This window comes from Clarias gariepinus, chromosome 24 (assembly GCF_024256425.1).
Source record: "Clarias gariepinus isolate MV-2021 ecotype Netherlands chromosome 24, CGAR_prim_01v2, whole genome shotgun sequence".
Lineage (NCBI taxonomy): Eukaryota > Metazoa > Chordata > Actinopteri > Siluriformes > Clariidae > Clarias > Clarias gariepinus.
This window is the reverse complement of record NC_071123.1, coordinates 11,862,546-11,886,794: the sequence shown is the minus strand read 5'-3', so window position 1 is coordinate 11,886,794 and position 24,249 is coordinate 11,862,546. Positions and strand designations below refer to the sequence as shown.

General features: G+C 41.6%; 1 protein-coding gene across 5 annotated transcripts in view; it reads left to right on the top strand.

Moving 5' to 3' along the window:
* coro1cb (coronin, actin binding protein, 1Cb) overlaps positions 1-24,249 on the top strand; it is a 93,466-nt gene that overhangs the window by 27,277 nt on the left and 41,940 nt on the right. For 4 of the 5 annotated variants that reach the window (XM_053485846.1, XM_053485848.1, XM_053485849.1 and 1 more), the window contains 3 exons: positions 13,089-13,288; positions 14,413-14,535; positions 14,653-14,782. In XM_053485846.1, the coding sequence (XP_053341821.1) occupies positions 13,089-13,288; positions 14,413-14,535; positions 14,653-14,782 (453 nt within the window). The remainder of the gene's footprint in view (positions 1-13,088; positions 13,289-14,412; positions 14,536-14,652; positions 14,783-24,249) is intronic. The other variant, XM_053485850.1, reaches the window with a different exon arrangement.

The following is a 24,249-nucleotide window of genomic DNA, read 5'->3' as shown; positions in this document are numbered from 1 at the left end:
GGCCCAACAGTGGCAACTTGGTGGTTGTGGGGTTTGAACCTGGGACCTTCTGAACCGTAGTCCAATGCCTTAACCACTGAGCTACTCCTGGCCCAGATTAATACAGATCATATACATGATATAAGACACAGATTATACAGTGGTGTGAAAAACTATTTGCCCCCTTCCTGATTTCTTATTCTTTTGCATTTTTGTCACACTTAAATGTTTCTGCTCATCAAAAACCATTAACTATTAGTCAAAGATAACATATTTGAACACAAAATGCAGTTTTTAAATGAAGGTTTACGTTATTAAGGAAGAAAAAAAACTCCAAATCTACATGGCCCTGTGTGAAAAAGTGATTGCCCCCCTTGTTAAAAAATAACTTAACTGTGGTTTATCACACCTGAGGTTAATTTCTGTAGTCGCCCCCAGGCCTGATTACTGCCACACCTGTTTCAATCAAGCAATCACTTAAATAGGAGCTACCTGACACAGAGAAGTAGACCATTTAGTAGTCCTAAATGCCCGTTCCCTGTGCCGATTTCACGGGGGTGGGGCTAAAAAAAATGCATGCTGATGGGGAAACCAACTTCGACACAGCACCGGTAAAGTGTGTTGTTAATTTATGTTGTTGCATGTATGTAGCACCTTGGTCTTGGAGGAATGTTATTTCATTTCAAAAGTGATTAATGAACAGAAGTGCAGTAGGTAATATGGATAGTATATTTGGTAAAAACAGTATAACTGTGCAAACATTGTGCAGCGAAGAAGACATGTTAAGAAAATAAAATGCTTACTGTAACACAATACACATACACATGAACATACACTATATGGACATGTATATTTTGAAGCATTTCTACCAAAATTCATACTCGTTCAATATTCTGTAGAGCTTTTATGATGTTAGGCACTGATGTTGGTGAAGAGGGCCTGGCTCGGTCTTTGTTTCAGTTCATCCCAAAGGTGCAAGTTCTTCCACACTAAGCTTATCAAATCATGTCTTAATGGTCCTTGCTTTGTACACTGGGGAATAGTAATATTGGAATAAAAAAGGCCTTCTGTTTTCTATTCTTATTGTAGAAAAGAGACTTGATATGATAATGCCTCTTGTGCTTTGCAGTCAGCGTTTCTTGTAAATGTCCTCTAAAGATTAGTAGCTGAATAGCAATGATTCTTTGGTTGGTTTTCACCACCCTCTGAAGGGCTTTGTGGTCTGAAGCTGCGTAGTTGCCATACCACACTAAGATGCAGTTTGTGAGGATGCTTTCAATTAGGGCTTTGCGATTTGGCCTAAAATCAAAATCTTGATTAATTGAACATTTTAACTCAATTACGATTAATGAACGATTATTTTATTTATTTTTTTATTTTTTTGCCCTCATAGTTCAGGCAACTTGTTGCTTGGCGCTTGTCAGTCTCTTTTTGTTAGTTTTTTTGAGCCATGCACTGTTCATATTCAGTAACGTGATTGTGCTTCAACTGTTGAAACTACAGTAATTGGTGGTGTTACCTTAGGGCATCGAAACAATTGCGTTTTTTTTTACAATGTCTACATCTGACTTTTTTGTTCGATGTCATCCTTACTGAAGCCAAAATGTGTCCAAATAACGGAGACTGCATTTTTCTTTAGTACAAGCTGCTGATTGTTGACCTATCTGTTGATTTATTTGGGCGAAAGGCAAACTGCTATGGGTCCAGAGTTCGTGGCAGACAGTCTTTAAGATGGGTGAGGACAAGTCTTTTAAAGCACTTCTCAATGAGTGTGACGGGGCGAAAGTCACTTTCGCACTGGCACAATGGTAGCAGACTTGAAGCAGGTATGACAGTTGCCCATAGAGATGCCCATCAAGACTTTATCTACACAGGGGCGTTCACCCTGCCCAGGTTTGTTAGAGAACAAACAGCATCATGAAGCCCAAGGAACACACCAGACTTGTCAGTTATAAAGTTGTGGGGGAGAAGGGTTTTGTTATAAAAAATATCCCAAGCTTTTAGCATCTCACTGAGCAGGAGGTAGGTCCGCAGGATAACTATTATTCGTGCACTCCACAAATATGGTGTTTATTGAAGAGCGTCAGGAAGAAACCCATTGTTTAAAGAAAGCCATTAGAAGTGCCTTTGGCAATTGCAAGACATTTGGGGGACACATACCATGTGGAAGAAGGATGAGACTAAAATTTAACTTTTTGGCCTAAATGCAACTAACACATCACTTTAAACACACCATCCCCACCGTGAAACGGTTTGGTGCCAACATCATATTTCAGGGATGCTTTTCCTCAGCACTGACCAGTAACCTGGTCAGAGTTGATAAAAAGATTGATAGAGCTAATTACAGGGCAAATCTGTAAACTCACTGAGTTAGCAGTTAGAGTCTGCAAAAGACTTAAGACTGGGGTTTACCTACTAACAGGACAATGACACTAAACATACAGCCAGAGCTACAATGGAATGGTTTATATTGAAGCATAATTATGTGTTAGAATGGGCCAGTCAAAGTCCAGATCTAAATCCAATTGAGAATCTGTGTCAAGACACTAATAATTTTGCAGATTTATTAAAAAAAAACAAAAAACTGAAATATCAAATGGGCCTAAGTATTCAGACCTTTTGCTCAGTAGAAGCATCCTTATACAGCCCTGAGTCTTTTGGGGAAAGATGCATCAAGTTTTTCACACCTGGATTTGGGGATCCCCATTCCTTTTTGCAGATCCTCTCCAGTTCTGTCAGGTTGGATGGAAAACGTTGGTGGACAGCCATTTTTAGGTCTCTCCAGAGATGCTCAATTTTGTTTAAGTCAGGGCTCTGGCTGGGCCATTCAAGAACAGCCACAGAGTTGTTGTGAAGCCATTATTTTAGCTGTGTGCTTAGGGTCATTGTCTTGTTGGAAGGTAAACCTTTAGCCCAGTCTGAGGTCCTGAGCACTCTGGAGAAGGTTTTTCGTCCAGGATATCTCTGTACCTGGCCGCATTCATATTTTCACTTGATTGTCCCTGCAGCTGAAAAACACTCCCACAGCATGATGCTGCCACCATCGTGCTTTACTGTTGGGACTGTATTGGACAGGTGATCAGCCGTGCCTGGTTTTCTCCACACATACCGCTTAAAATTAAGGCCAAAATTTTCTATCTTGGTCTCATCAGACCAGAGAATCTTATTTCTCACCATCTTGGAGAAAAAAGGTTTCTGCCATAAAGCCCTAACTGGTGGAGGGCTGCAGTGATGGTTGACTTTCTACAACTTGAAACTCCCATGTCCTGACTGCATCTCTGGAGCCCAGCCACAGTGATCTTTGGGTTCTTCTTTACCTCTTTACCTCTCTCACCAAGACTCCTCTCCCCCAATAGCTCAGTTTCTAGCAGATAGCAGCTCTAGGAAGGGTTCTGGTCGTCCCAAACATCTTCCATTCAAGGGTTATGGAAGCAACTGTGCTCTTAGGAACATTAAGTGCAGCAGATTTTTTTTTTGTAACCATGGCCAGATATGTGCCTTGCCATAATTCTGAGCTCTTCAGGCAGTTCTTTTGACTTCATGATTCTCATTTGCTCTGACATGCATTGGGAGCTGTAAGGTCTCATATAGATAGGTGTGTGGCTTTCCTAATCAAGTCTGATCAGTATAATCAAACACAGCTGGACTCAAATAAAGGTGTAGAACCATCTCAAGGATGATCCGAAGAAATGGACAGCACTTGAGTTAAATATGAGTGTCACAGCAAAGGGTCACTCAGGCCCATGTGATATTTAATTTTTTTCTTTTTTAATAAATCTGCAAACATTTCAACAATTCTGTGTTTTTCTGTCAATATGGGGTGCTGTGTGTACATATAATGAGGGAAAAAATACGTAAATGATTAGCAAATGGCTGCAATATAACAAAGAGTAAAAAAGTTAAGGGGGTCTGAATACTTTCCATACCCACTGTATACATACAGTATATAGCATAGCATTTCATTTATATAGTTTATTTTGGAATCAGTGTATTTTAAATAATAATTTTGTATAAAGTAAAGCTGTGTTAAGAAGTTCGCAAAGGGTCTTTTTTTAACGTACAGTAAGTGCGTAAAAGCTGTACCCCTAAATTTTCTAGATTAACTGTGTTGAACTGCATTTCATTAAATCCTATCCATAATCCACTTGACATGAAACAAAAGTCTTTAGTTAATGTTTAAGTCTGGACAATAAATTGACCATCGCAAACCAACTCACAATAGGTCAAGGCAACTATAGCTCATGTCACTATGATCACCATGTTGTTTTGGCTTGGAATGGTAAAGAATGGAGATTTGTCCTGGTAGGTTGACAAGTTAGGTTGATTGACAGGTTTGGTGCTGGGTACACATCAAATAAAGAATCACCACATCGAGTAATGAATGTGACTGCAATGAATAACAAAGACCTGTGTCAAATAATGAAATTATGAGTGACAAAAGCTACACATATACAGTAAAATCTTCTTTGTCTTTCGGCTGTTCCCTTTCAGGGGTCGCCACAGCGAAACATCTGCCTCCATCTAACCCTATCCTCTGCATCCTCTTCTCTCACACTAACTAACTTCATGTCCTCTCTCACTGCATCCATAAATCTCCTCTTTGGTCTTCCTCTAGACCTCCTGCCTGGCAGTTCCAACCTCAGCATCCTTCTACCGATATATTCAACATCTCTCCTCTGAACATGTCCAAACCACCTCAATCTGGCCTCTCTGACTTTATCTTTAAAACATCTAACGTGGGTTGTCCCTCTGATGAACTCATTCTTGATCCTATCCATCCTTGTCACTCCCAAAGAGAACCTCAACATCTTCAGCTCTGCTACCTCCAACTCTGCCTCCTGTTTTTTCCTCAGGGCCACTGTCTCTAAGCCGTAGAGCATCGCTGGTCTCACCACTGTCCTGTACACCTTTCCTTTCATTCTCGCTGATACTCTTTTATCGCACAACACACCTGACACTTTTCTCCACCCATTCCAATCTGCCTGTACCCGCCTCGTCACCTCCATTCCACACTCTCCGTTGCTCTGGACCGTTGACCCTATGTACTTAAAATCCTGCACCTTCTTTACCTCTGCTCCCTGTAGCCTCACCGATCTTCTTGGGTTCCTCTCATTCACACACATGTATTCCGTCTTACTGCGGCTAACCTTCATTCCTCTGCTTTCCAGAGCGTACCTCCACCTCTCCAAATTTTCAGGGTTATTTATTATTTTACACACCACCATTTTGTGTTGTCTGGCTACACTCTCCCTTACCAACGCTTTGCAGTCACTGATCTCTTTCAGATTACAACGTCTGCAAGTTCATCTAACTCACTCCAGAATTTCTCCTTCTCTTTTAACTCACAGCCTACCTATGGGGCATAACCACTAACAACATTGAACATCACCCCTTCAATTCCCAGCTTCAAACTCATCACCCTAGCTGATACTCTCTTTACCTCTAGAACATTCCTTACAAACTCCTCTTTCAGAATAACTCCTACTCCATTTCTTTTCCTACCCACACCATGGTAAAACAATTTGAACCCTGATCCTAAGCTTCTGGCCTTGCTACCTTTCCAGCTGGTCTCCTGGACACACAGTATATCTACCTTCCTTCTCTGCAGCATATCAACCAACTCTCTTGCCTTCCCTGTCATAGTCCCAACATTCAAAGTCCCTACTATCACTCCTAAACTCTTGCCTTTTCTCTTCTCTTTCTGCTTTCGAACACGCCTTCCTCCTCTCCTTCTTCGACCAACAGTAGCCCAATTTCCACCGGCACCCTGTAGGTCAACAACAGCAGTGGCGGTTGTTGTTAACCCGGGCCACGACGATCCGGTATGGGATTTATATTCGTGATTCGCATCATTGATTTGGCAAATGTTTTACGTCGGATGCCCTTCCTGACACAACCCTCTGCATTTGTCCAGACAGAAGACACTGGACACCCCCAACCCCCCCCGCCCCTTTGGTTACATTGCACATATACAGTTAATTAGAAAAGAGTAATGTTGAATTGAATGAATTTAGTGGAAGTTCTTTTGTCTTTTTTCTTCAGTGTCTGACATTTAAATATTCGACCTCTGTGTTTGTTATTTAATGTGTAGATATTCCTTTTTGACCTGTCGGCTAGTAGTTGGCTTTTCATTAATTTTAATGTGTATTTGGGCTTTTTATTATTAGGTATGGATATTTGTTATTTTATGATGTGCACATTTATTATTTGTAGTGGTAATTTGTTATTAGAAGGATTGTTTTTTTATTCATTAGACATAATGATTCATTAATTTAATCTGACATAAACAAGCTTCCATATGTATGGGTCAATGACAAATAAGGTAAGCAGAAAAAAAATATTTAAATGCTTTTTTTAAAGCATGCGTCAAGTTTATGTAGTTTGAGATCATATTTGTACTGTACATTTTGAAAAAAAAAAAATGGACTGTGCCTAAATTGTCAAGTGTCTTAAAAAAAAGTAAATGTTTTTTTTGTAAAGGATTATTCATCTACTGTAGAATTCATGCACATGTAAATAGAAAATTGTTATTCTATTTTCAAATAACTAATCCATCTGTTCTTTTTTCAAAAATTTTTAAGTTTTAAGTCTATAGTTCTCTTCTAAGGTTTTTTTTTCACTCAATTGGGAATTCTAGGTTAAATTTCCTCATCAGCAGATGTTGCAGAGTTTGTAGATGGAGTTAAATTGAGAATATCAGCAAGAACCTTTTTTGCTCATTTGGCTTTTGTGGTACTTCTGCTTTTTTGTGGATATTCTGCTTTTTTCTCTGTTAATAAGTACAAATAAAATAGAAAAAAATAAATACCACCGTTTCTTTTTATTACCACATTACATTATTTACATTACATCTAAAAAAACGAACTCTTATGTCATTTGGCAAGGTACAGTAACAGGCTCCTGCGTAAGGGTCCCCATTTATTTTTGCTAAGATGAGCCTGTGGTGTGTAAAATTGACATCTATAATATTTTAATACTTACAAAATAACACCAAGACCAGGCTTTTCCATTGCTTTACAGTGCTTTGATAAAGTTGTAGAACAGTTGCTATTGTGTTTTAAATATAACACAAAACACTTAAGTAATATTTACATAGTAAGTTTGCCAATAGTAAAGCTTTGCTTAGCATTTTAAATTACTGGTGTTTGAAAAAAGAAACAGAACAATCCGCAATGAGAGTTAAATGTGACATTTCAATTACAAATTAAATTCAACTGCCATTATCATAAACTTTTATGTATGGATTTGACCTTGTTGTAAAGATTGTAAACAAATTTTTACAATTATTATGAATTGTAATTGTTTTACTGAGGTCATACCATTTGACAGTCCTTGCCATGTTTAAAAGGTTATGTCATATTTTAAAGACAGTTAGTGGCCTGGGCATGTAGGGTGCCACTAGCTTTATTTATTTATTTATTATTTTTTTTGTATTTATTTATTTATTGGCACATATAAATAAATATTGGGTCATTTTGTATCTTGCAACAAAATAGCTCCCTGAATGTTGGTTATACCACCCTAACATTTCAGGAATTTGACTTGACTGACATATTGTTTATTAGGCCAGAAACATTCATGCCTCATTACTCTTATTTATTAATAAATAAATCTACTATAATTTTATATCAAACTATCAATCACTCGTTCTCTACTGCATATCCTGTAAAGAATCACAGGGGGCCCGAAGCCTATCCCAGGGGACTTGGGGCACTACACTCACACTCTATAGGGAATATTGGAAATGCCAGTTAGCCTACTCTGCTAGTCTGTGGTCTGTGGAAGGAATTTGAAGTACAAAACACAACAAGTGCCATCAGAAATGGTCCCAGGGAAAGCTACTTTGAGATGGAATCAATACATGTATCAGTGACTAGTTAATTAGCAATTGTGGGGTCTAACACTAAAGTTGCAAAGACAGAGTTTAGGTTGAGGTTAATCAAAATTCGATTGCATGTGTACAGTACCTGTAAAATAACATTGATGCCCCAAATAATCTTCTCTGCTATTGGGGATTTCAAAGGACCTAGGGCCAAATGGGTGATGGGGTTGAGGATGATAGTTTCAAGTTGCCTGGGAGGCAGACTGCATGATATGCCCTCCCATATAAGCTGAAACACATCTGCCACTCAAGTCAGACTGGGAAGCTCCAGAATGCATTTTTGCCTAAACCAATTTTATTGCCTTGTCAAATCCCTATGCTAGCCCATTTTTTCAACGTCAGTAAAAATGTTAACTTGCTGCCTAATACATCCCACCCACCTCCAGATGCCATTGTAAGGAGATATTAAAAATGTATCTACTGTGAGAAGTGCCAATTTGTAATGGTTAGACAACTGGGTCAGAGCAACTCCAAAACTGCAGCTGTTGTGAGATATTTCCAGGCTGCAGTTGTCGAGACATACCAAAAGTGATTCAAGGAAGGGAAACCGATGAACTGGCAACAGGGTCATGAGTGGCCAGGTTCACGGATGCACATGGCGAGAGAAGGCTGGCCTCTGTATGATCCAATCGAAGTATAATGAACCATCAAATTAAGGAAAAAGTTAATGCTGGTTTCTATAGAAAGGTGTCAGAACATACAGATCATTACTGTGTGTGTATGTGTATATATATATATATATATATATATATATATATATATATATATTTGCATAACTCAACAAAAATATAAACGCAACACCTTTGTTTCTGCTCCGATTTTTCGTGAGATGGACTTAAAGATCTAAAATTCATTCCAGATACACAATATTACCATTTCTCTCAAACATTGTTCACAAATCAGTCTAAATGTGTGATAGTGAGCACTTCTGCTTTGCTGAGATAATCCATCCCACCTCACAGGTGTGCCACATCAAGATGCTGATCTGACATCATGAGTAGTGCACAGGTGTACCTTATACTGCCCAAGTGAAATGAATTTTAGATCTTTAAGTCCATCTCATGAAAAATCGGAGCAGAAACAAAGGTGTTGCGTTTATATTTTTGTTGAGTGTGTATATACAGTAAATGACATGTGTGTATATATACTAATACATTAATACGGTGTTTGACCCCCTTTCGCCTTCAGAACTGCCTTAATTCTACGTGGCATTAATTCAACAAGGTGCTGAAAGCCTTTGTGCTGCCCTCGGTATATGTCCTGAATATAACTTGACAGCCAGATAAACACTTTCCTAACATCAAGACTCTGAAGACGAGACTCTCCTTGTTCACAGGTTTATTGACATTAACAAGAAAGGTGAAACTGAAATGTTTAAAAGTACAAAAGAATAATCCAATTAAACTTCTGTGTAAAATGCACAGCTAAACAAATGCTCAAAGAAATAAATTAAATGTTCTCATTTTAACTGTAGCACTTTTTCAAATATAACATATTCACTAACATTTAACAGACAGTTACCAAAACCTTATTTTTTGCACTGTTGTACATGTAGTGTTAGCACTCTATGAACTGCAAAAAATGCTAATGCAACAATATGTTAGCAAAGCAACCTAGTCAGAAATATTATTTTTAGGAAAGAACTTAACACTTAAATTAAGTGCTGTCAATAATTTCAAAACACATGTAGGAATCAATAAAATAATAAACACATACCCACGATGCTACTACAAGCAAGGAGTACTCAAATATCGCATTTCACTGCAAGGAAAGCCGAACACGCTACTCTCTGTCTCTGCTTGACTGCCTCTGAATACAGGTCACATGACAACTTCCTACTTACACTTTTCTTAAAGGGGCCACTACTCAATTATATACAACAGTGACAAAACAGCCTTCTTTAGAAATGTTGGCCCATATTGATAGGATAGCATCTTGCAGTTGATGGGGATTTTTTGGCAAATTCAGGGCATGAAGCTCCCATTCCACCACATCCCAAAGATGCTTTATTGGGTTGAAATCTGGTGACTGTGGGGGCCATTTTAGTACAGTGAACTCATTGTCATGTTCAAGAAACCAATTTGAAATGATTCGAGCTTTGTGACATGGTGCATTATCCTGCTGGAAGTAGCCATCAGGATGGGTACATGGTGGTCATAAAGAGATGGACATTGTCAGAAACAATGCTCACGTAGCCCGTGGCATTTAAACAATGCCCAATTGGCACTAAGGGGCCCAAAGTGTGCCAAGAAAACATCCCCCACACCATTACACCACCACCACTAGCCTGCACAGTGGTAACAAGGCATGATGGATCCATGTTCTCATTCTGTTTACGCGAAATTCTGACTCTACCATTTGAATGTCTCAACAGAAATCGAGACTCATCAAACCAGGCAATGTTTTTTTTATACTTTCAACTGTCCAATTTTGGTGAGCTCGTGCAAATTGTAGCCTCTTTTTCCTATTTGTAGTGGAGATAAGTGGTACCCGGTGGGGTCTTCTGCTGTTTTAGCCCATCCGCCTCAAGGTTGTGCATGTTGTGGCTTCACAAATGCTTTGCTGCATACCACGGTTGTAATGAGTGGTTATTGCAGTCAAAGTTGCTCTTCTATCAGCTTGAATCAGTCGGCCCATTCTCCTCTGACCCCTAGCATCAACAAGGCATTTTCCGCACACAGGACTGCTGCATACTGGATGTTTTCCCTTTTCACACCATTCTTTGTAAACCCTAGAAATGGTTGTGCGTGAAAATCCCAGTAACTGAGCAGATTGTGAAATACTCAGACCGGCCCGCCTGGCACCAACAACCATGCCATAAAAATTGGCATGGCTTAAAATTACTTAAATCACCTTTCTTTCATATTCTGACATTCAGTTTGGAGTTCAGGAGATTGTCTTGACCAGGACCACACCCCTAAATGCATTGAAGAAACTGCCATGTGATTGGTTGATTAACCCGGTTTGCAAGTGTTCTGCAAGACGAGCAAAATTTTTAAATAAAATTTTACTTGAAAAACGAGCGTGCCTTGATTTACGAGTACTAAGTATTATGTGGCACGCATCCGCTTTTTGTTTTGCGTCACGTGATCTCTTAGTGCGTGTCTCTCACTTGTATAGTCAACATCTGTGCGTGTGTGTACTGTTTACTATAACACTGTGACCACTGTGTGTGTCTGTGTGTGAGTGAAAGTCGTCCTTTCACACGCGCGTGTTTTATTATAACACGTGTGTGCAGGCATGTTTATTATAGTGTTTATCAAGTGTCAATAGATTCAATTCAATTTTATTTATTTAGTGCTTTTAACAATGGTCATTTCAATAGTGTGTCATTGGACAGCGTGCCCCTTCCCTCCTTCTTATACCTTCCCCCTCTCACTCACACACACACACACACACACTTTAATTTTTGGATCTGGGGATCGGGGTTTGAGCCACACCCCATACTACTCAGCCGTTGCATGCCTATTTGAGAGATTTAATGTAACATTTGTTAAATGTTAATGTTTGAGATGTAATAAAAGTGCATATTCTGCTTTTATTCCAACACTGCATGATTATAATACAAGTAAATTTAAGATTTTTTTAATTATATATTTATATTGATATTGGTATTTGTCTTTTATACATTGGAACATTTGGTATGCTGAAGCTAAGCCCTCCTAAGAAACAACCCCACATCATAATTGCATAATTGCAAAAACGTCTCCATTGCTCTATAGTCCAGTGGCGGCGTGCTTTACACCACTGCATCTGATGCTTTGCATTGCACTTTGTGACGGAAGGCTTGCATGAATCTCCCCGGCCATGAACACATATTCCGTGAAGCGTGTGTGTGTGAGAAAGAGAGAAGGTTGTCCTACAAAGTAGCCCCCTCCCTCCTCTCTCATTCTTCTATTTGAAGAGGAAGTGTGCTTGTATATCAAAACACTTATATATCAAAGCGAATTTCCTACATAAGAAATAATAGTTAGTTTTGATATAAAAGCATTACGTTTAAGGCATTTGGCAGACGCCCTTACCCAGAGCGACTTACACATTTATCTCATTATACATCTGAGCAGTTGAGGGTTTATTTGCAAACTCAAATAAAACAAAATGCAAATAATTTTCAAACAAATTATGTTAATGCTTTAGCTAAATAACGTTCAAAAATCAGTATTTGTGGGAATAACACCGATTTGAGTTTTTCACATTGCTGTTGAATAACTTTATACCACTCTTTTTCAGCAAAAAAACAAACAGCTTAGCTTTGCTTGATGGTCTGTGACCATCTTCCTCTTGATGACCACCCAGTTTTCTGGAGAAAATTTGCAGTGGTCACTTTTATTTTTTTCCAGAGCTATATAATCATCATTATTATAATTTTTTTTTTTTTTTTAGACCTTGAAAATGAGATGCATACCATCTTTGTGTTGTGTTTGGTATCAGGTTTGCATGCTTCTTTTTAGGAATGTGTTACATTGTTGATTTTGCCACTTTTTTTTTTTTTTTACAAATTTCTGCCATATTTTTGATTCTGTTTCTTTTTTTTACCGACTGATGACTTTTGTATTGACACCTCTTTAGACTGCATTATTCCTATAAACAGCTACCAAATGCAAAGTTACAGTATGCATTTTCACCATGAAATAAAGAGAACACAGGCCACACTATGCCATTGTGATGGCAAAGTGGCAAAATTATGAACATGCTATTGCAACTGAGTGTATTAATTCATTTATATAAGTCTATTATTAACCTGTGATTAACCTAGCTATGTCCTTTTGTCCATTACAGTTAAAATTGTGATCTGTTGAAAAAAAAGTCTTGTCACATATGTAACATTTCAGAGACATCTGTACTACATGAGCAGGGGTATCCAATATTATCTGTAAAAGGCTGTTTTTTTTTTTTTTTTCATTTAAGCAGGAGACATAATATGCAAAAGAATGCACAGATTAACTGATTAAACAGGTGGAATCTGGCGTGTCCCATACTTGGTTTAGATAAAAAATCTATATCCACACTGGCCCTTTTTATGCCAGTTTGGACATTCCTGATTTACTGCTATGACTCTTTATAATGAAATATCTTGGATTTCTAGCTTTACTGGTCTGGCGAAATAAAAACAAAAAAAGCACTTTGTAACGAGCTTGCTCAAAGGTAGTTCCAGGGAGAACCTTGTGTGAATAAGAGTTAACAAAAATGACTGCTAAATGACTTACTCTGATCTGTCTCTCTTCAGAGATGATCAGACGTGTGGTTCGTCAGAGCAAGTTCCGCCATGTTTTTGGCCAGGCGGTGAAAAATGATCAGTGCTATGATGATATCAGGGTGTCACGGGTCACCTGGGACAGTGCCTTTTGCGCTGTCAACCCCAAATTTGTTGCCATCATTGTGGAGGCCAGTGGGGGTGGAGCCTTTATTGTCCTTCCTCTTCAAAAGGTAACTTGTATATATGTATGTGTGTGGTACTGTGCAAAAGTTATAGGCACCCTCTGAAGCTTTTAGTATAAATTTTGTATTTGTATTGGATTTTTTTCCACAAAATCTTCAGAAGAACTCTGGGTGTTTCGGCATGATGTGCAGTAAAACGAAGCAGCATATGAAGCTAAACAAATCTTACCTGAGATTATACTTTAAACAAAGGGTTGTCATACCAATTATTGGCTTTGTTCTATTAATTAGTATTTACTGCTTTTAGTAAGTAATTCCTGCTTTACTGCAGTTATTTGCATGTGCCTTAATATTTTTGCACAGTATACAGCATATATTTATGTTCTGACTTACTTTGTGTTCATTATATTCGTAGTCTTGGGTCTTTAAACAGAAACTCAGTGATTGTCAATGTGATCGAGGAATTTTCTCCTTAGAAAATTGTGTCTCAAATATAGACACTATAGCAGCAGTATACTTGATGTTTATACATTAAGAGAAGGGGCCAGCCAAGTCCACCGACAACTCAAGGCCACTTAAGCCATGCCCAAACCTGAAGTTGACATAATAGAAGTATCTTCATCACAGCTCCTGTTAAAATTGAGGATGATGTTGTCCCGACACCAGCCTGCTGACATCAACTTCTAAACTCCTGGCTTTGCTAATGACTGCATAAGCTGCACTGGCTTCCTTAGCCTTGTTTCCTGTTTGTCTTGTCCCAGTTTCATGAAGAGTTGCTTCACAATCCTGCTTTGTAGAGGGCTATGTTCCACTTCCTGGTTTCTTAAAGAAAGCTCTTCCACCTCCCTACCTCCCTGATCCATTAATGCCACACTACTTCCTGCCAGCATTGAGGATTTCTTTCTACTACTTTGCGTCACTGAGAATGTCTCTCTGGATCCCTCTGCTCTTGAGGTTACTCCTAGAATGGATTATTCTAATTATTTTCTGCCTGCCTATTTTCTGACCTCTGTTATGAACTGTGGCCATGATTACTGACTGAGTATAATTCTAATCTTAATAATTTACTTCCTGCTATGTTTTAACTATGCACTATGTATGTTCTTTTTTCTTTGTTCAGATTGAACTCTGTTTGGTTGCTAAAATATAATTTTCCTCGCTTTCTTTTCCAGACAGGTCGTATTGATAAAGCCTACCCAACTGTGTGTGGGCACACAGGCCCTGTACTGGACATTGACTGGTGCCCTCACAATGATCACGTGATTGCCAGCGGGTCTGAAGATTGTACTATAATGGTATGATTCTTCAATGTGTTTGGGTGTAGCATGAACACTGAACATTATAGCACAGCCAAGACTGTATAAATTAAATGGAGATAAGGTGCTGCATTACACTTTTTATTGTCTCGTCAGGTGTGGCAGATCCCAGAGAATGGACTCAATGCTCCACACTTAGAGCCTGTTGTGGTGTTGGAGGGACACTCCAAACGGGTTGGCATTGTGACATGGCATCCCACAGCTCGTAATGTTCTCCTCAGTGCTGGTAGGCAACCTTCAGGGCAGACTTAACAATTGTTAGTTAACATTTTCCAGGTAGTCTAGTTGGTAAACTCAAAAAGGTTTTTGTGAAATGGGGTCAGCATGAAATGTTAGTAAAAAGGATTTTGACCAATAATTAGAATTTAGTAATAATAGTTAATAGTGTATTAATAGTTAATATAATCTATCCTTCCTAATTACATAATTGTTCACCTCTTTGAACATTGTAACATAGTGTTACAATCTGGGATTTGTATTTTAAACTACCAAAAACTTAATGGGACACTTTACCTGCTGCTTACTCAAATAGTTCTGGAAATCTGAAACCTTAAAGATTGATTCAGACTTAAAAGTACCAAATTAATAAGAATATTCATAAAATACTTTACATATTGATATATATGATATGATGTATAACTCATAAAATGACGAGTAATATCGTTATCGTCTTGGCCTTGCAGATCTATCTATAAAAATCATTTTTGAAAATAGTTTTTGTAGCCTGTACGTTTAACCTTCCTTCCATGGCACTGAGATCATGTCATTTGAGACCTTATTATACATTTCTTCAAACTAAGCATAACGATAGGCACAAAGTCATCTTGCAAAAAAGATGCAAGTTTTTTTTTTACACCTTGTCATGTGACAGTTTATTTAAGTATTAACAACAGTTAATACTTATTAATATTCATTAGCGTCTGCCAAAGATAGGCTTGTACACAGGATCAGCCTTGTCTGTGTTAAATTTTTTTTTTTTTTTTTTAATTTGTTTTTATTAACATAATTACTTACAGGATGTGAACAGAATGTATAAAGGATCTACAGTTTGTCACATTATTTACATGCTAAGTACAAAGAATTAACATTTTCAGATTTTGAACAAAAAAATAATAAAATAAATAAAATAAACAAAATCAATACTAAACAAAAACAAATGTTACAGTACACAAACATTTCCCATCCCACCCCCCACCCTCTTCCCTTGTATGGTTGTCAGTTTCTTTTCGTTTATATATCTAAGTAGTCTATACAGTTTATACATATATCCATCTGTATACTCACATACTTAAATCTACAAATTATTCACAATAAATGCATCAATGAGGAGGTTATACAAGATAGAACTGCAGAGGGCTAATTTGAAGTCGATCCAGGAGGGCTCATACTGACCTGGGCAGTCAAGTCTAAAGAAGGCAAAATGTCCATGAAAGGGCCCCAGATTTCTCTAAAGGCTGCATGTTTCCCTCTCACATTATACAATATTTTTTCGGGTGTGCAGTAAGATACAAGCTCATTAATCCAATGTTTTACTAGCGGTGAATTTTCAGATTTCCAATTGATCAGAATACATTTTTTAACTGCTGTGCGCGCCAATAAGATAAAGTATTTTTTGTAGTAATTCACATTAATAGAGCTTGTATCCCCCAGGATCCATAGTTTTGGGTCCTCTTCAATTTGACTTCCTATTACCCTTGATGTTAAGTCAATGACACGTTTCCATAATTCTTCTATCACTGGGCAACTCCATAGCATGTGTATAAGATCACCGTCAATCATTTTACATCTCTTTGGACATTTGGAAGAAATGTTGCTGTCAATTTTATGTAACCTGTAAGGAGTGTAGTATGTCCTATGGAATATATTAAATTGAATTTGCCTGTGTTTTGTGGAGGTTAGTACAGTCTGTGATTGTTCCAATAGATGACACCAATCTGCCTCCTCATAAGTACAGTCTAGGTCTTTCTCCCATTTCCCTTTTGTAGATGTTTTATCATAAATCGGTAAGTTTCCATTGATGATACCATATATAGAAGATATTACTCCTTTTGTTGATCTGTGTAAATTATTACATAGGTGGAATTCAAGAGGAGATTCTTTCGGGATATATGGGAATGTTTCTTTGGATTTCTCCTTAACCCAGTCTCTAATTTGTAAGAATTTGAAGAAACTTTCTTTGGGAAGGTTGAATTTTTCATTTAGTTGTTGAAAGTTAGCAAAAGTATCATCAATGTATAAGTCAGCCACTGTGTGGATTTCTCTTTTCTTCCACCCCCGCAACATTGAGTCAGCTAGATGGTGTGAGAGGTTGGGATTACCCCACAAAGGTGCTCTTCTAAGAAAAGAAATATTTGTGTCGAGAAGTGAATGAGATTCTTGCCAAGCAGCAAATGTATTCAATATTATTAAGTTATTTGTGAGTGCAGTTAAGCATTTTTTTGTGCCTATGAATGGAATATCCTTTAAAGCCATCGATTTCATCTCATGTTGTTCTATTGGGACCCATCTAACTTCACTGTTCTCTGCATGCAGCCAGACCCAAATCGCTCTGTACTGAGAAGCAAGGTAATAATTCCTAAAATTTGGTAAGTTGAGTCCTCCCCTTGAATATGGAGCCTGTAGAGAGATGAGTTTGACCCTGGGGTTTTTTCTTTGCCATAGAAAAGGAGTTAAAAGTTTGTTAAGTTCTTTGAAAAAACTTTTGGGAACATTAATCGGAAGACATTGAAATAAGTACGTAAACTTGGGTAAAATGCTCATTTTAATAGTATTAATTCTTCCTATGAGAGACAGAGGAAGATCAGTCCATCTTTGAAGGTTAAGTTTAGTTTGTTCCAATAGCTTTATATAGTTATGTTTAAATATATGCTCATTTGTTTTACCAATTTGTATACCCAAATATTTGAAACCAGTGCTGCACCATTTTAATGGGCCAGTGAGTGCTCTAATATTAATGTCCTGTATATTCAGTGGTAAAATCTCACTTTTACCATAATTTAATGTATATCCTGAGACTGCACTATATTCTTTGAGGCATTTCAACAGAGGAAGGACCGATGCTTGTGGATCAGTTATATATAATAAGAGATCATCTGCATACAGAGAAAGTTTATGTTCATTTGTGCCAAATTTAATTCCTGCTATGGAGGTGTTAGAGCGTATGGCGATGGCTAATGGTTTGATAGCGAGTGCAAAGAGCAGGGGGGAGCTTGGACAGCCTTGCCTGCACCCTCTAGATAGTGAGAAAGTGTTAGACAGAATGTCATTTGTTAAAATATTGGCTTTGGGGGCATTAAAAAGTGTTTTAACATATTGAATAAATTTCTCCCCAAAGCCCATAGCCTCTAGAGTCCGAAATAAAAAGCTTGGTTCAATCCTGTCAAATGCTTTGTTTGCATCCATAGACATTATTAACATAGGATTTTGATTTTTTTGAGCAGTGTTCAGTATGTGTAGCAGTCGCCACACATTGTCTGCTCCGTATCTGTTTTTAATGAAGCCTGTTTGGTCAGCATGAATTATCTTTGGAATAACATCTTCCAGTCTTAGAGCAATTAATTTAGATAATATCTTATAATCAACATTTAAGAGGCTGAGGGGTCTGTATGAGTCACATTTCTGTTTGTCCTTGCCCAGTTTTGGAAGCAGTGTGATTGTTGCAATTTCCAATGAGTCTGGTAATTTTTTATTTTTTAGAGCTTCTGTAATCATGTTCGCGAGTGGGGTTAATAATTTTTTTGAAAAGGCCTTGTAATACTCGACGGGGAAGCCATCTGGTCCGGGAGTCTTGTTATTTTGTAAAGAATTAATCGCTTCGAATACCTCCATTTCTGATATATCTGCATCCAGCAGATCCCTGTCCTCATCTTGTAATTTGGGAAGAGTTATTACATCCATGAACCTTTTTGCTCCAATATTTTCAGCATCCTGGCCAGTTTTATATAAATTTTCGTAAAATTGTTTGAATTCTGCATTAATGGATGGTGAATTATCAAGGAGTCTGCCGTCCTCGGTTAATATTGAATGTATAAATTTATCAGATGTTTCCTTTTTAATTTGCCATGCCAAGAGTTTACTTGTTTTGTTTCCGAATTCATAATAGTGATATCTAGTTCTGGCCATAGCTGCTTCCTCTTTGCTGGTACATAGATTATTATACTGCATCCTTGTTTTTTTTAGTGTATTAAGATGTTCTTCCTTTTTGGTGGCAATGTATTCCTGTTCCTGCTTTTTAATATCTCTTTCCAATTTGGTGAGTCTCTCTCTAATTTGTTTTACCTTGTGGGCACTGTATGATAAAATATGGCCTCTCATGTAGGCTTTAAGAGTTTATCATCAGTCAATGTCTCCGTTGTTTTAAACATTTGAAGCTGACTGTATTCAATTATTATGACGTAGCTTGAATCACAACACTTCTTATCAGTGTTTATACCGATGGGCTGTGTACTGCTGTCACTTTAATTAGTTTTATTACTCACTTGGAATGTCTTTCAAAAACCTTTGCACTTCTGCTCGGGTGGAGAAGAACTTAACTGTTTCCAGATACTTGATGCGAAGCTGGGCTGGGTAGATCAGCGCGTATTCCACTCCCTTCTCTCGCAATATCCTCTTCACGTCACGGAACTCATCTCTCCTTCGCTGCAGGTCTGCGCTGTAATCTGGGTAGAATGATATCCTTTTGTTCTCGTATGTCAATTCTCCTTTACTTCTGGCCAGTCGAAGGGTTTTTTCTTTGTCTCTGAAGTTCAGGAATTTGGCGATGATGGGCCGCGGTCTATCCAACTTCTTTAAGATGCGATGTGTGCTCTTTCCAAAGTGACAGGTGAGGTGAAGTTATCCTTCCCCAGCATTTCCGGTATAAACTTTTCCAAGAATCCCACAGCATCACGACCCTCAGCTTGTTCTGGCACATTTATTATCCTAATGTTAGACCTCCTGCTGCGGTTTTCCAAGTCGTCAGTTTTGTCTTTGAGGTTTGTTATCAATTTCTCCATTTCGCCAACACGGTCGCGCGCATCTTTGTTATTATCTTCATTTGTACTCACTCGTGTCTGTATCTCCTCAAACTGTTCCGCCAGCGTAGAGAGTGAAGACTCGATTTTTGTTAATGTTGTTGTCACGCTCTCAGCGCTCCGCGCTGATCAAAGACCGTGTCATTTATTTGACATTTCCTTTCCCACGCTGTCAGGCTCTCATCACGTGGTCATGCTTTCCCACGCTGTCATCGCCCCTCCCGGACCGCCCCGCCGACAGACCGGTTTCCCATCTGGCGTTGATTTCACCCAGCTTATAAGGAAGCGCAGCGCGCTGCCTCGCTGCTGGATTATTGTGTGTTGTTTCACCGCAGTTTTCTCGCGTTTTTGTTCATGTAGTTTCACGTTGCCAACCTCGCCTGTCTTTTCGATTTCGCCTTTTGTCTCACGATTCTGATTTTGTACGGCTCTTGGATTTAACGGCTTCGGACTTTCACTTTCGTTTCTCGACTACGGCTTAGTCTCACGTCTCGGCATCGACGCTACGCTGACGGATTTCACGGCTCAGACCCACGCTCGCTCTCTCTCGACCACGGCTTGTCCTCACGTTTTGGCATTGACGCTGCGCTGACGGATTTCACGGCTCAGACCCAAGCTCACGCTCTCCCGACTACGGCACACCGCCACGCCCCCTGCATTTACTCCGCGCATACGGATTTCACGGCCCCGAGCGCGCGCACCTGCTGACTCAGTCACGCACCTACAGTGTTCCACCAGAGCTACTCGCGTGCTGCTCCTGCACCTGCTTCTGGATCCATCCACCAAGCCAGCATTCCTGACAGAATAATCCAGCCATCATGGATCCAGCAGGACTGGACAGAATGAGACAGGCACTGGAGAGTCAAGGCTTCTTGGAAAACACCAGGAGGAGCTCGTCACCACCAGGCAGACGCTAGCTGATGTCACAGCCCGCGTGCAGCATCTCCAGGCGCCCACAGCTCAGGTCGTAACCTCAGAGCCCCTACGCGAGCCACGCCTACCAGCCCCTCCCACCTACGGAGGGGAACCAGGAACCTGCAGATCGTTCTTATCTCAATGTTCACTGATCTTTGAACTACAAGCCTCCACCTTCTCTTCAGAAAGGTCCCGGGTGGCCTACGTGATAACGCTCCTCACCGGAAGAGCCCGGGAGTGGAGTACAGCCCTCTGGGACGCCCGCGACTCATGCTGTGAGAGCTTTGAGAGCTTTTCAGGAGAGATGAGGAGGGTCTTTGACCGCTCTCACGTCGGCAGGGAGGCCGGGACCAGACTACTGCGCCTTCGCCAAGGATCACGCTCTGCGTACGACTACGCTATTGAGTTTAGGACACTAGCCGCCTCGAGTGGATGGAACAACATGGCCCTGGCGGACGTCTTCCTGGAAGGGTTGTCAGAGGCACTCAAGGACGAACTAGTCGCCCGTGAACTTCCCTCAGACCTTCACGAACTTATGGATCTCGCGGGGAGGATTGACTCACGTCTTCGTTCCAGACGCCCTACCCGGAGGTCTCCCCCTGCTAGGAGATCACCTCCTCCCAGAGCACCTCGCCCATCCTCTCCCCCATCTCAGAGCGACCAGGAGGAACCCATGCAGTTGGGCAGAACCCACATCTCCGAACAGGAGAGACGCCGCCGCCGCCTGGAAGGAGCCTGTTTCTACTGCGGTAGTTCCGATCACGTTCTTAGAGACTGCCCGGTAAAAGGAAACGCCCTCTAGTCAGACTGGGAGCCCTAGAGGGCGCTCCTTCCAACAGACTCCCAGAACATCGCCCCCTGCTGTCTGTAACGCTAATCGTGAACGGCCAAGCTCACCCCATTCAGGCCCTCGTGGATTCCGGCTCCGACCGGAACCTGATCAGCGCTGCTGCAGTCAAGGCTCTCAGGATTCCCTGCACACCCCTAAGCACTTCTCTGGCAGTCCAGGCCCTAGATGGGAGCTCCCTCCCGTCCATCACGGAGAGAACACTTCCGCTCACTCTGAGGTCATCAGGAAATCATTCTGAGGAGATCTGTCTCTTCGTCATAAGAAAATCTCATGCCGCCCTGGTCCTGGGCCTCCCCTGGTTAACTCTCCATGGCCCCCAGATAGACTGGACCAGGCTGATCATTACGGGCTGGAGCCCCTCCTGTGCCACTTCATGCCTTCGTTCCGCGCATCACGCACTCCCCACCCCAGTCAAACCTGAGGAGACTCCGGATATCTCCAAAGTCCCCTCTGATTATCATGATCTCAAGCAGGTCTTCAGCAAGACCCGGGCCATGTCGCTTCCACCACACCGACCGTATGACTGCCCCATCGACCTTTTCCCAGGATCATCACCTCCGAAGGGTCGCTTATACTCCCTAACCCACCAAGAGAGAGGAGTCATGGACACATACATCACTGAAGCCCTCGCCGCTGGAATCATCCGCCCGTCCTCCTCTCCAGCAGGGGCAGGATTTTTCTTTGTGAAGAAGAAAGATGGGTCCCTACGCCCCTGTATCGATTATAGAGGTCTCAACGAGATCACCGTTAAGAACCGCTACCCACTTCCTCTCATGACCACCGCCTTTGAACTCCTCCAGGGGGCCGGCATCTTCACCAAGCTTGATCTACGGAACGCTTATCACCTGGTCCGTATCAGGGAGGGGGACGAATGGAAGACGGCCTTTAACACACCCACAGGACATTACGAATACTTGGTCGTTCCCTTCGGCCTGACCAACGCCCCTGCCGTCTTCCAATCCCTCGTTAACGACGTCCTGCGCGACTTTCTTAATGTCTTCGTGTTTGTCTACTTAGACGACATTTTAATTTTCTCCCACGACCTGGAGGAACATCGACGTCATGTCCGTCAAGTCCTACAAAGGCTCTTGGAAAACCACCTCTACGTCAAAGCAGAGAAGTGCGAGTTTCACACATCCTCCACCACCTTCTTGGGCTTTGTCATTTCCCCTTCCAGGATCGAGATGGAGCCAGCCAAGGTCCAGGCAGTCTCCAATTGGCCCACTCCGACCTCACGACAAGACCTACAACGGTTCCTGGGCTTCGCCAACTTCTACCGCCGCTTCATCCGGGGTTATAGCTCTGTCGTCGCCCCACTCACCTCCCTGACCTCCACGAAGACCCGTTTCGATTGGAACACGGAGGCGGAGAAGGCTTTCGCCGAGCTCAAGAGGAGATTTACCTCTGCTCCCATCCTCATTATCCCCGACCCTTCGCGCCAGTTCGTGGTGGAGGTCGACGCCTCCAACATCGGGATTGGTGGCATTCTCTCCCAGAGGTCCGCCCAGGATAATAAGATGCACCCTTGCGCATACTACTCCCGTCGCCTATCCCCAGCCGAGAGGAATTACGACGTGGGAGACAGAGAACTCTTGGCCATCAAGCTGGCTCTGGAGGAATGGAGACAGTGGCTAGAGGGAACTGAGCTCCCATTTTTGGTATGGACAGACCATAGGAACCTCGAGTACCTTCGTTCCGCCAAGAGACTCAACGCACGTCAAGCTCGATGGTCGTTATTCTTTTCACGTTTTAACTTTGTTCTTTCCTATCGACCAGGCTCTAAGAACGTTAAGCCAGATGCCCTATCACGCCAGTTTCCCTCTTCTAAGGACTCCATTCCATGCGACACCATTTTACCTCCCTCCTGTCTCATCGCAGCCTTAAGATTCGACATTGAGACCAAAGTCCAGCAGGCCCTGACCCTGGAGCCCGGCCCAAGCAATGTTCCCCCGAATCGCCTCTTCGTCCCCATCCGTCTACGTTCTCAGGTGTTGGAATGGGCCCATGGTTCCCGTCTATCTTGCCACCCAGGGGCCGCCCGGACCCGTGTCGTTACCCAACAGCGATTCTGGTGGCCTACGCTAGGAAGGGACGTCTCCAGGTTCGTGGCAGCCTGCGACATCTGCGCCCGAGCTAAGGTTCCCAACCAACCAACTGCTGGTCTTCTCAGACCCCTACCGATTCCCCGCCGTCCTTGGTCCCACATCTCCGTCGACTTTGTCACTGGCCTGCCTCTGTCCGAGGGCAACACCTGCATTATGACCGTAGTAGATCGCTTCTCGAAGTCTGTGCACCTCGTCCCACTCCCTAAGCTGCCCTCCGCCAAGGAGACTGCGGAGCAGTTAGTCCTCCACGTGTTTCGCCTCCATGGTCTGCCCACCGACGTCGTCTCGGATCGGGGCCCTCAGTTCACGCTTTTGGGGCGCGTTCTGCAGACTCGTCGGGGCGACTGCCAGTCTATCGTCTGGATTCCATCCTCAGTCCAACGGACAAACCGAGCGGATGAATCAAGCCCTAGAGGTTTCCCTCCGCTGCATGACAACTCGGGACTCGACCACCTTGAGCAGATTCCTCCCTTGGGTTGAGTATGCCCACAACTCTCTGCCCTCCTCGTCGACAGGCTTGTCCCCGTTCCAGTGCTGCTTAGGCTACCAACCTCCACTCTTCCCAGCCCAGGAACTAGAGGTGGAGACCCCGTCAGCCCAACACTTCGTCCGCCGCTGCAAGCAAACATGGCTACGCGCTAGACGCACCCTGCTATGAACCCGCTCCTCTTATAAGAGACAGGCAGACCGCCACCGCACCAAGGCCCCCAGATACCGGGTAGGAGACCGAGTCATGCTCGCCACTAAGGACATTCCCTTGAGAACCCTTTCACGCAAGCTCTCCCCCCGTTTCATCGGACCCTTCACCATC